This window comes from Anabas testudineus, chromosome 2 (genome assembly GCF_900324465.2).
Source record: "Anabas testudineus chromosome 2, fAnaTes1.2, whole genome shotgun sequence".
NCBI classification, from domain to species: Eukaryota; Metazoa; Chordata; class Actinopteri; order Anabantiformes; family Anabantidae; genus Anabas; species Anabas testudineus.
The window spans coordinates 20,711,204-20,723,568 of NC_046611.1; the positions used below are offsets into that span (position 1 = coordinate 20,711,204).

Below are 12,365 nucleotides of genomic sequence, written 5' to 3' on the forward strand. Positions count from 1 at the left end.
TTGTCTGCAGTGTCTGGACTGTGTTCAGACCAATCAAACGCTGAATTACTCCGGGAGGTGTCATTATGCATTCAGTAAGCGTGGTGAATTTAACTGTCATCTTAAGCCCCTTTCACCTTTTTTTTGCAGCGGCGTTATTTTTTGATTGTTTCACCAGCTGTGACAAGCGTAGCGGGACGTGACACGCTGTAGTTTCACATTACTCCTCATCATCAGTGAGCCGCACACGGCGGCAGTCAGTCACGCAGTCAGGGGTCATGTAAGGACGGGGAAGAAGAAAGAGGGAGAGAGTGACGGGCAGACAGAGATAGAGAGGAGAGCATTTATGACTCAGACAGTGGCGAGGGTGAGCTGCATCCCAATGTCTGCTCCTTTACTGCCTGGATCAATAACTCCCAGGAGTTTAGGAGTAAACCTGTGATGAGGATTTGCAGGTATCACAGGTCGTCAGGTTTGTGTGCGTCTGTGCGCCGTCGGTAATAAAAAAGCCAAATAGCTCACGCCGAGGAGGTCTTCCAGGAGATATCCTTCAAATTGGATGCAATGTTAGACATCGTCTAACAGTGTAAGAAGGTGATGTTCGGTACATTGAGGTGCTTCATGATGGAGCGCTGTAATTTGCCTTTTTCTGTGCACACTTTCTTAACCTGTCATTTCTTTTTCTGTTCTCCTCGTCTCACTTATCGCCCACTCGCTTTCTTAAAACGCATCACGCGGCTTTTGTTAGTGACAGTGTTGTATCTTCTACAATGGATTTCAGTGTGGGTGATTATTGAACTTTGGTGCACATTAATAAGCTCCTACTCTTTATTCTAGCGACGATTATCTGCTGTCTGCCAACATCATCATGTAATGTCACAATCATGTGTCAGACTAAACAACTATTTGACCACAGGACCCCATGGGTGTTAACTAATAAAGTTGTTCCTGGCCGCCAGATCTTCAGCACTTATCAAATCCACCCACAGGCAGCACGCCTCCCTCAGTCATTGCAAGTGTTTGATATTCAGCCTGCGGTGTCCGCTTTCCAGTGATATAACTAGTCTGTCACAGGTTCCTCACTGGGGCTCTGTTACCTCTCTCACTTTGTTCCAAACCTGACCTTAGGTGTGTGTTACACAGTGTAGTCAAACCCCCACCACCGCTGCTTCAGTCCCCTGTTGAGTGTGTCAGACGTTCTGGTCTACCTTCAGTTTTAATGACCAGTGTGAGTCTGACACTTTCTTCTACAGTATAAAAAGCACAGAAGGGGTCAGTGTTATCTCCGCTAAACTCCCTGAATGCTAAAATCTAGTCTGATTTACATCATAACACTCTGGAGTTGACTTGGACGTGCCCAGCTTGGACTTGCTGAAGGCTTAACGTGTACAATATTGCATATAGTACTCTATATTTTACTCTATAAAGACTTCAGTCTTGAGACTGGAGTTGGACATAGGTATAAAGAAGTGAGAACTTGACTTTTGATTTGAATTAAACTTGACTACTCAAGAGTTTAGACTTCAAGATCAAGATTTGAACTTGTTAAAGACACAACTTCACACTTAGACTTTGGTAGAGCTTGAAAAAAAGTAATGTCTGAAAGTCACACAAAAAAGACTTGAATCCTGACGTGGATTTAATTAAAGTCTTGACTTGCACCTAATTGAGACCTCAAAGCCTCAACAGTTTGCTTATGAAGAAGTGTGGCATGAGTTGATAGGCTCGAAAGGGTTTGAGGCTGCTTCAGACGATTTAAACCTGCTTTGAAATGCACAGGAAGCTCAGAGAGTAAAACTTTCTGCTTGTAAATGGATTTCACTGTACAAATCAACAGAAAACCAAGCTGACTGCCTTTTGTCCCACATTTCTTCACACACTCACACATGGGTCTTAGGCCACAATTTCTCTGACGAATTGCTGTAGTCATTGGTCGTGGCTGTGTGTGTGTGTGTGTGTGTGTGTGTGTGTGTGTGTGTGTGTGTGTGTGTGTGTGTGTGTGTGTGCGTGTGTGTGTGTGTTGAGTAATGAAAAGGCCGGTGATGCTGTTCCACTCCTCCTCAGTCGCCCCAGAGTGCAGGTGTTCTGCTCTTCTTGAGTGGGAGTTCTTCACTGAACGAGTTAGAAATTCATTCATTCTGAGAGAGCTGCAGCAGGTCTCTTCATTGTTAATGTGACGCGAGTCTGCATCGGAGATTCAGAGTTTTGACAAATGTAACAACGAGGACAGAAGACCAAGGAAGAACAAAACATTTCCCATAACTGTGATTAACAGAAAAGTAGGTTTCTGCTCCTGAGCTGTGCTGTGTCTTCTACATTAATGCGTATTGACAGGCGCATCATCTGTAATGCTCACTGTCCTGCTCCCTCAGTACCGACATATACAATATGTTAACCCAGGGACTATAGCCAAGACATGGATATGAGCTGACAGCTTGCTCACTGAGCACATAAAATCTGTACAAGCATGATACTGGACTATGAGCGTAAAGCTGGAGGCATTCTGTTTATTACCAGGGGATTTGCTGTAGCTGCTCTGCTGTATGTGCACATTTAACAGGATTTGCAGTCTGATCAAAATCCAGGCCCATCCTGATAATAGGACCGAATTGCCATTTTGTTTCACTTCATTATTTACTCTGACATTATGCTCAGTCTTTCTGTTCAGAAGAGGTTGTTTTGACCTCGGCACATACTCCAGAGGAATTGAGATATCTATCGTGCCGACAGAAATTCAGTCGACGCAGAAGTGGTTAACATTTTTCCACTTCCGTAGCCATTTGTCTAACTTGACTTTATGAATCTCGTCCATTTTTCTGTTGCTGTGGAACAGGAATATGGCGTCCTGGTTTATAATTTCACCTACGAAGCTCTGATTAGTTTATTTACATTTACATTCAGTCATTTGGCAGAAGCTTTTATCCAAAGCGGTTTACAAGTGAGATACAACGTACAAAGGCAGGTGAAGGGTGTAAGGGGTCTAGCCTAAGGATCCCTACTGGAGGAAGGCATTTGAACCCCAGTCTCCTGCATGAAGGACAGTAGTCTTACTACTACACTATCCAGCCACTAGTGTTTCCCAGTTTAAATATACCTGTATGTAAAAATAACTGTATAATGGTTTTAAAACACGTATCTCGCTCCTTTTAGGAGAACAACAGTTGTGATCAGCTTGAGATTCACACAATGACCCAGATCTCCAGTGAAAACCTTTAGGGGATGGAGCACAGTATTAATAGACCTAAAGCTGTAGATATGCACCTTTGTGTTTGATGAACAAAAGAATTTAGAAGATCTGAGTTTGTTCCATCAGCATTAAAGGTTTTTGGATACTATTAAAGAAACAATATTTATAGATGACTCCATGTTGATGGATTTGTCAGATTCATTCACAGCACATGCACAGTTCTACAGTATTTTTCAGTATTATGTAACCAAGTGAGGTCTGTCCAGGACAGTCAGAGACAAAAGGCATGCTTTGAGCGTAATGTTCTTTTAATGACTTGTGTGTTGCTGCACCGCCAGCAGGGCCCGGAGGAGAGCGATGGTGCTGATTGATAACCCACGTTTACTCCACCTGTCTTCACAGTTTACCATCCAGGGCCACGACTGACTTTGACACAGTGACTCAGCAACATGGCCGTCCACAGGGATCTGAGCGTTAGAAAACTACCTGACAAACTATTCCTGCTTTGTGCTTCTTGTTGCTTGCATTTAATTTGGGACTGTTGTTACGTTGAATTAATACTGGTAATCAGTCAACTGTGCTGATCCTGGCTGAGCAATTAAGTTATCAAAGCTCCAGAGTCTGTCTTGTGCTTGAATCCCTCCCACTGACGATAAATGGTTTCATAATACAGTTGTTCTTAATCAGTAATTAGCTTCCCTGGTGCACTGTACACCCTATTCTTACATGGCTGGTCACTTTGAAAGGACACCAATGTGTTGTTAGCGCCCCCAGCAGTAAGGCATAAACACATGGACAGAGCAAGACACAAGCTAAAACGCTATCGGGGACTGTTTTCTGATTTTCATTAAAGGGGAATGGACGGCCTTCTGTGTGGACACGTCCCATGGGTCACTGTGGAAGGGCAGGGCTGAGGGAAGTTGTTTTTTTTTTTCTCCCAACTTAAGATTGAGCTAAACTCTCTGAGCTCACTTCCACTCTAGGCTCTGATGCAATAAAATCACTGATGTAACCCGTGTTTTTTATCACACAGCATTTCCATAGTGCCTCTGATCCTAATGTAAATCCTAAAAGATGAAAAACAACTTTTCCAGCTGTGACTTTCATTAAATAGAGCCATGCTGAAAGAGACGTGTGGTGTTGCAGCTTCAGTCGTCAGTTTTCTTGATCTCTACACATGATCTGTCTGTAAATTACTTCATAGCTGCTGCTTTCACACTTCTGTTCCTTTTTCCTCATACACAAGATGGTAGAAAACTCCAATTCAAATACAGTTTATCACAGAAAGATAACCCAACCGTGTGTGGCCTCAGATCTGGAGGGAGAAGAGGTTTGATTGGAGGTCCGGTTATCAGTTGACTGTGTGAGAGCTCAACACTGTAGTTAACACTGCTGTTGCTGTCTTCCCTCCTCCTCTCCTCTTGTTATGGAAAAGCTGCAGCCATTGTGGGCAAGCAGCCAACCTTCTGCCACAGCCCGTATACATAACCGCAGAATAGAGGGAAGTCCAAAATTAAAAGCATTGTTATCCCTGCGGCTGGTGGCCACGGAGAGATGGAGTGACAGCCTTATTTCATTGTGCCGTCTTGGGTGACCTTGGTTTTGGCCTCTAGTTTGCGTCCCCTCCAGACACACTATTCAGGGCGGCATTCTGGGACCTTCAGGGACCAGGGCTTGTCAGAAGGACCACAAACACGAAGCCTGAGTCCCTGACACAGGCAGATTGTTACTGGATTTCTCACTTTGCCACTGGTGAATGAAAACGTCTGTGATTTCAAATCTCCTCTTTTTTTCTTTTTCTAAATTGTGTTAAAGCCCCAAAATGTCCTTGTGAATGAATTTTAATATAATGTACCATTAGAGTTGCTATGGTGATGGCTGCTGTCTGCGTGCATGTCAGTTGCCATGCAACTTTTTTCCCTCTCCAGTAGAAAGCTAAGCAGCTACGAGCAAAGTCTGCGTTTTTATATGTGAACATGTGTGTTAGTGCTGGAGTTTTTGGTAATTCTAGTGGGGAGTGGAGGATTGTTGATCTCTTCACCATGTTGGAAATTCGAGTGCCTGTCTCTGCTAACAGTATTGTTGGATTAGATCTGACCTGTGTGGACCTTCATCTGGCCTCTCGGACACACACTTGCCAGTGGGGAAACTTCATAACTATGAATTCTAACCTTCAGACTAAATGGGCTGCGTTGGTCAGAGCTTGTTGTTGTTTTAGTTAGAGGTGAGACAGTGGAAATACCATCCTGGAAATGTGGTTTGGGTTATAGATCCAAAAGGTTTGAGCCTTATCACACACTGAAACAAAAAAAAGGGTGAGAAAGGATTTTTCTGTCATAACTGTTGAAAGTTAGTTTATGAGAAATGTGTGTTTACATATTTAATTAGTCACCAAAGTCATTTTCTAGATGAAATCTAATATGAACAACTGTGTTATGCTATTTCTCGTCATAAAGCATCCACAGTCTGCTTCCATGTAGAAACTCCATACTCCTTGTAGGAGTCTCTAGTGCAGCAACAAGGATATGATCCCTCACTGGCTTCCCACTGGTGAACAAGTCCAAGATACTGGAGTTGATCTTGGAAGTGGTGGGAGAGTGTTTAACATTGCAGAAACTCTCAGCAGTTTCCAGTGAACTCCTCGTCCTGTCAGAGGTTTTGGCAGTGCAGCGACACTGACTGTCATCCTGTATTATCTGTTACTTGCATGTGGACACAGAACTAAACCAGGATTCAGCTTCTCAGCAGGAGGCCTGAGCAGCCTTTTGTCTTTTGTCCATTCATCTCATCCACCCTCTCCAGCAAAAGCCTTGCTCTGCTCTGTGGTGACAAGTATAAATGAAACACTCTCTGTCACTATCTCACTATCTCTTCTCCCCACACACACACCTTCCCCTGGCCTCACCCTGTGTGCCCCGTCTACGAGCCTGTGCTGGCCTAGCACCACTCATGAGGTGTAATCACCATGGAGAGGCTCAGCTGCTCTCTTCACAACGTGCCATTGAGCTCATTACTGACAAGAATGTGACACAAAAAAATGCAAGGCACAGAGTTCAGCGGATGCAGGTATGTGTTTAGGATGTTTGCAGCTGATGCTTCATTTCTGCTGCTACCACTGTTGAAGCCTCATTCCCCTTTGCAGGCACCTGCAGTATATTACGACTGAGCCCTCACCTTTATAGTCAAAACTGTGAGTTAGGAGCAGCGAGTGCCTTTGTTTTCATTTTCTCAACACTTGCTACAATCATCTAAAGGCCTCGTTATTTCGTTTCGTGTTCTGGATTATTGTTTTTATCCATTTCTTCTTTCTTATTTCTGCGTTGTAATAGGAGAGTGGAACCAGGAGGGGAAATAGAGAAGCGTTTTGGTAAAATACTCTGCATGTTATTTGATGCTTTTGATGAGGCTAACACACTAAATTCAGATTTAGCGTCAGGAGAGAGAGAGAGAGCATGTGTCTTTCATAATAATAAAAACAGAAAAAATTTATTACGTCTTTTTATAGAGGTATTTATTCTTATATATAGATAAATAGGACCCAGGTGTAGTGTGTTGCCTCGTCTTCAGACCACGACTGCATTTATGAGATATAAAGCCTTATGAAAGGATCAGCACCCAGCAGTTTTGTTGTCTGTCCCTCTCATCTCACACGTCTCCCACATAAACATACGTCACCTGCGACCAGACCCCACATCCTGGGGGGGCACAAATCCAATTTCACGTGTCACCCTCACAACAGAATATTCATGCAGGTCGGCTGAAGGCTGCCTAGCTGAGTGCGTGCACGTTAGAATACACTTCTTTATGTGGATTATGCGAGTGAGTGGTGTGGGCTCATTTCTACAAAAGGAGACAAACATGCGCACACACAGGGGCACACTATGGGTAAGAAGAGATGTGTGTATGTGTGTGTGCCCTGTTATTTAACAGAAGGCCATCGGTGAGTCATTCTCCTGAAGAGCACCCCTGGGCACTTGTCTCGTGGACATGTATGCGACAGCTATCTCAGAACAAGCCTTACTGGTCAATGTTTAATGCTCCATAATTGGTTTTACTGTCCAGTACTGCCTGCAGGATGCCACTGCTGATTTGAAGCCGAGCAGCTGAGGTTGACCACCACTGCAGTCCTTCCTCTGTCTTCTAATATGAAATGTTAGTTATTTGTAATTCATGTTATCTACTGAGACATGTATAACTGTGGTTTGTTTCTGTTGTCATTATAAAGATTAAACTGCCAAGGTTGTTTGCAGTCCCTGCCTTCTTCTCTGTGTCGACTGAAACCTGCCCAGACATAATCACAGTTTATCAAACTGACTTGACCGTGACTTCAATGTAATTTTGACACGAGTTTCATCTTACCTGTCTTTTTTTTTTTTTTTATTATCTGTCTACTAGAGAACCATGAGCACTGTGGAGGAGGAGCCGGATCACATGATACCATGAAGACAAGCCTGCAGATCCTGCGCTGCCAGCTGCTGAGTGAGTAGGCCCAAAGAGGAGGAAGAGGGAAATAAGGGCATCAGCAAGGTGTCGGGGGGTGTGCGGGCAGGAGCTAGGGAAGATCTGGGAAAGCACTGTTACTCTTGGTAGTCTCTGTGCTCAGAAATGAATCATTATTACTGAAGATCTTGTTGAATGGCTTCAGGGAGCCCCAGCAGACATGAGATACTGTACATACAGAATCCCATTAGTTCTTGTGATACTAAGATCCTATCCTTCTTTAGAGGACTCAAAGGACCGGATCAAGGCTCTGGGAATAAGTGCACAAAGCTGCGGCGGGTTATAAACGCAGGATGTCACATGAATATGGAGCATAGAGGACAGATGGAGACTCACTAGGCTCCTGGACAGTTAACTAAACCAGGCTGATGATCTGGTATGCACCTCAAGCTCCACCTCAGGGCAGCAGAGCCAAAGGCGCTTTCTGACAAATCTGCCTCAGTCCCTGAGAAGTGATAAACTTGGACTGGGCTGCTGTGAGCAAAGTGCTTTAAGCTGTAGCAGAGGTGCAGCGAGGTCACTTTGCAGCAGTTTAATCTAAAAAGGGGGAAGTCTTTGTATAGAGGTTATTCTGAGGCCATATTTTTTGTCCTGGTGAATCCAATCAGTTAGAAGCATAATGCTCCCTCTTGCCTTCATGTGTTCACTTCTTGGAGATCCACGTCTGAGTTTTCTCCGGTACGTTACACCTCTGTCCTTTTCATTGTGTACAGAGCTGAGGGATGTAGCTCTGATCTCTGCCTCGGCGCACCACAGAGATATATTTCATTTCTCTCTCTGGACCAGCCTGAGGAGACAGATGTGCCTCAACATCCTCAAGCTGCAGCAAGAGAAGAGATGCTGCAGATAGAAGTAAACTCAGATGGATGCTCCTGTATTGTAACAGGCATTGTTTTTTGTTTTTTATTTATTTATTATGTCTGCTCACCATCTGTGGTGCTTTAGCTCTTCTGCCTTCTCCATTTTCGGATTTCCAAGTCTGTCAGTGCTCTGTAGTTATGTGAGCATGTTGCGGTGACATAATACACCAGAATCAAGGGGGAAACCTCAGTGTTTGTTTATAGCCAATTAAAGTTTTTCTGACATCTTCAAAGTAAAGTCTGGCAACAAAGATATTTGCTTTCAAATGTTGTCTCTGTAAAGGTGCACGTTGGATTTTGAAGCCAGCTCCTTAATTAAAAAAGAAATCACTTGAAAGACAGGTCGATATGAAGTGTAAACAAGTACATAAGGACTGAGTACTCTCCCGTTCTGTCTCCATCATGTCTTATATGATTGTTGTACTAGTCTGTGATCTCTTCAAAGCCACATTTCTCTGGAAACATTGACAGTTAATGGAGTTGTGTAACTACAGGCCTGCGAATCACTGTTCTCCCCAGATTCCAAACAACTTCCTGTTTAACATTTGTCCTTCCTTTCAGATCTGCGGCCGCTGTCGGTCGCTGTAGCTCACTCATTATCCCAGTAAACAGCATAAGGACTCTTAGCTGTTCTTGTTTTGAGCCTTCTCTCTCTCTCTGCCCGACTCCGAGATAAACACGTCTCTGTTCAAAGCTGCTGTAACTCGACAAACAATTTGCGGAGATTTCTAACAGGAAGCCATTATCCTGTTAAGAAAGCTTTCCCTCTTATCTCGGCCCTCACATCTGTAGAGCCACCCCCACTTCTCTCCGCCCATCCATTCCTCGTCCAGGATGGTCCCAGCGGCCCACCGGATAGGTCCTATCTCTCTGCTTCCCCCCTCGAGACAGACAGTGTACCCACAGTGGCAGACGACCACACCCAGGAGCAAACCAGAGGAATTTGTCTGTTTGTGCTACTGTGAAGATGACACTCTCTTTTAATACGCCCCTGTGCCTTTTTCCACGAGGGTGAACGTTCAACGTGCTCTCTGTCTCCGTATTTGTTTAACTAGAATAACAACTGTCTTTATTCACAATGCGTACTTGCATTGTGAATAAAGACAGTTGTTATTCTTGAGGAAGAAGAGGAAGGAAAGCCAGTTGTTTCCTTTTGGTGTGAAGTGGAGTGAAGTTTAACGTATTACATACAAATTGTTGTGTAGCAAAACAGTGAGAAGACAGGGTGGTGGGTACTGTGGCACTACTCCTGAATTAACCCTGAACCCCTTCAATGTCCGATCAAGCACAGTGCAGATGAATGAACATTAACAAATAGGTATAAATTAACCTTAACATTACCTCAGTTGATGAAATAAATTAATCAAGACACGTCTGAGTTAGTGCTCAGTTTAGGTACTGTATCTGTTTTTGCACTCAGTATGTTATTTTATTGATTAACAGATTTATCCTCGTGATTCATTTCACGCAGGTGCACGACTGTGCGTGTGAATAACATGTTGAAGAGAGACAGGCCTAATAGTAGTGGGAGGAGGAGGAGGAGGCAGAGGGATAGTCAATATTACAGTAGAAGTTATTTTTTAGCATTGGTAGTTGTACTAATGGTAACGGCTGTAGTAGTGTTAATACAGGTACAGGAAGTAGTCTTGTCAGTAGTGGTAATTGTTGGAGGAGTCCACTGAGGTCAGTCTGGGCTGATAGTGCTCGTCCAGGCGTGATGATCCAATCTTAGCAGCTGTTATTTAGACAGCTCTCCGCCAGGCTGCTGATAAAGGTTTTTATGTGCCTGAAACTGATGGATCTGATCTGTTTCTGCGTCTCGCTCCGACACGGCGTCAAAGCTTCACATTAAAGACTTCGACTACCTGTTACAAAACCATCCGTTTAAGGCTGATGATTACTTTATATTTTGGCCTGTCAGCCTTTATCCTCACAAGTGAGATGTGGATTCATTTTGTATTAAGGGAGCAGAGCCGTGGTGTGTGTGTGTCTGTATGATGTGATAAAGGTTCATTGGTATTCTGATGAGTACTGTTGATAAAGCCTTCTCCGCTTGCCCCTGAGGGATTTGGGGGGAATCCCGTGGAGGTTTGTCCACTGCTGCGGAGTGGTTGTGATTAACATAAATGAGGCTAAATGTGATCAGCAGTGAGGAGGACTTCCTTAAGTATTGGTTATAGTTCAAACTAGCTGCACAGTACAGTGAATACAGTAATTCACTTTAGTTCTTTTACACTGGCATCAGACAGAGGGTCTGTGTCTTGTTCAGGTGCATTTTTAACCTGGTTATTAACGGACACACTGCTTAGCTGTATATTTATGATTCAAACATATTTAGTCTGTTTGCAGTCCAGTCACACACATTATGAAACTTTTGCAGGTTACTAGCTGAGTCCTTCACTTTGGCAGATATATCATACAAGACATTATTATGCTATTATTAGGTATTTAGTCATAATTGTGGATCAGTTTCCTTCATGTAGTCAAGTGACCTTGGCCAGATGCATTTTGTCCACTATGCATCCAATTCTTCTTTTATACCCTGCCATGCTGCCTGAGCAGGGAGACGACAGAGCAGTAACAGTTGACAAGAACAGTCTGACGAACCGTCACAAGCCTTATTGATGAATGATTCTATTTTTGGCTTCCTGTAGAGCCTCCAATTCCAATAGTGACGCTGCCAGCTGCCCACTGATGATGCAGCGCAACCAGCCTGGCTTCAGCACTTGCTTCATAGGCAGTTTGTCACTGTACATGGAGAACGAGGTGACCTCCTGGAAAATAACAGATAAATATCCAGCCCTCCTGCGTAGCACACACTAAGTGCTCAAGTGTGATTGATTAGGCTGGAAGATTCATGACGGCTTAACGATGCTGTTTGTTTGTAATGTGGTGGAAGCTTGTGAGCAGCTCCGAGTCAGAAATATGACGCAGAATTTCATCAGCAGTAGTAAGTGTTGTGCTGTTTTCCATCACACGCGTGTAACTTTAGATTCAGTGACAGACACTCTGGCTCCTGTCCCCTGATATTGAGTCTAATAGTGAATTATTGGTGGGACAAAGCCTGCGTTGGATCAGTGCACAGGATCCTGCTTTGCAATATGATTTATTGATGTCCCTGATGGCAACAATGTGAGACTTTGACTAATCTCACTGGCTTCCTATGAATTCAGAAGAGCCCTAATTGAGCAGGTTTGCTGCATAATTTGCCCCTCCCTCCTTCCAAACACCCTGAGCTTAGTTAATGGAAAACAGGTTGACGCCATTAGTCAAAGAAATTGCATAATATCACAGTCATTTTACCTGGAGGTTGTTTGTCTCCAAGATATTAGCATTTGCTGTTCTGAGATGATCAGCTGGGTGATATAGATAATGAGGGCAACAGGTTGGTGAGAGCGATAACAGTGTTAACTGTGTGCCGCCCTTCAGTCCCACAAAGCGGAGAACAAGGAGAAAGACCTTCACGTCAATGTCACAATGGAAACGGTGTTACTCCAAGTGACTGTGATAAAGATTCACTGTGTTCTTAATTGCCTCCTCACTTGTCATCACTACTGAAAATGGTCTGACTGCGTCTGTGGGTGGTTTTTTTTGTGCTTGTGAGAAAATTTCATGTCAGGCTAAGAACAGCCAACAGGCATGATGGTGAAAGAAATCGTGCTGAGTAGACCAGTGTTGCTAAGCAAGACAAATGTTACACAAAGTGCCTCCTACATTTTCATTTCTCCTGTGCCTTATTTTTCCTTTGAATGTCCTTTTTGGTCCTTGGTCTAATGTGTCTGATTCAACCTTTTTGATTTTGTCTTATCGCTGATGAAACACCCACACATCTCCCTCTC

The 12,365-nt window shown here is 43.7% G+C and overlaps 1 protein-coding gene across 1 annotated transcript in view; it reads left to right on the forward strand.

Moving 5' to 3' along the window:
* tmem108 (transmembrane protein 108) overlaps positions 1-12,365 on the forward strand; it is a 36,958-nt gene that overhangs the window by 14,738 nt on the left and 9,855 nt on the right. Inside the window, exon 2 of the mRNA XM_026362631.1 lies at positions 7,562-7,645. Within this exon, the coding sequence (XP_026218416.1) occupies positions 7,606-7,645 (40 nt within the window). The 5' untranslated portion in view covers positions 7,562-7,605. The remainder of the gene's footprint in view (positions 1-7,561; positions 7,646-12,365) is intronic.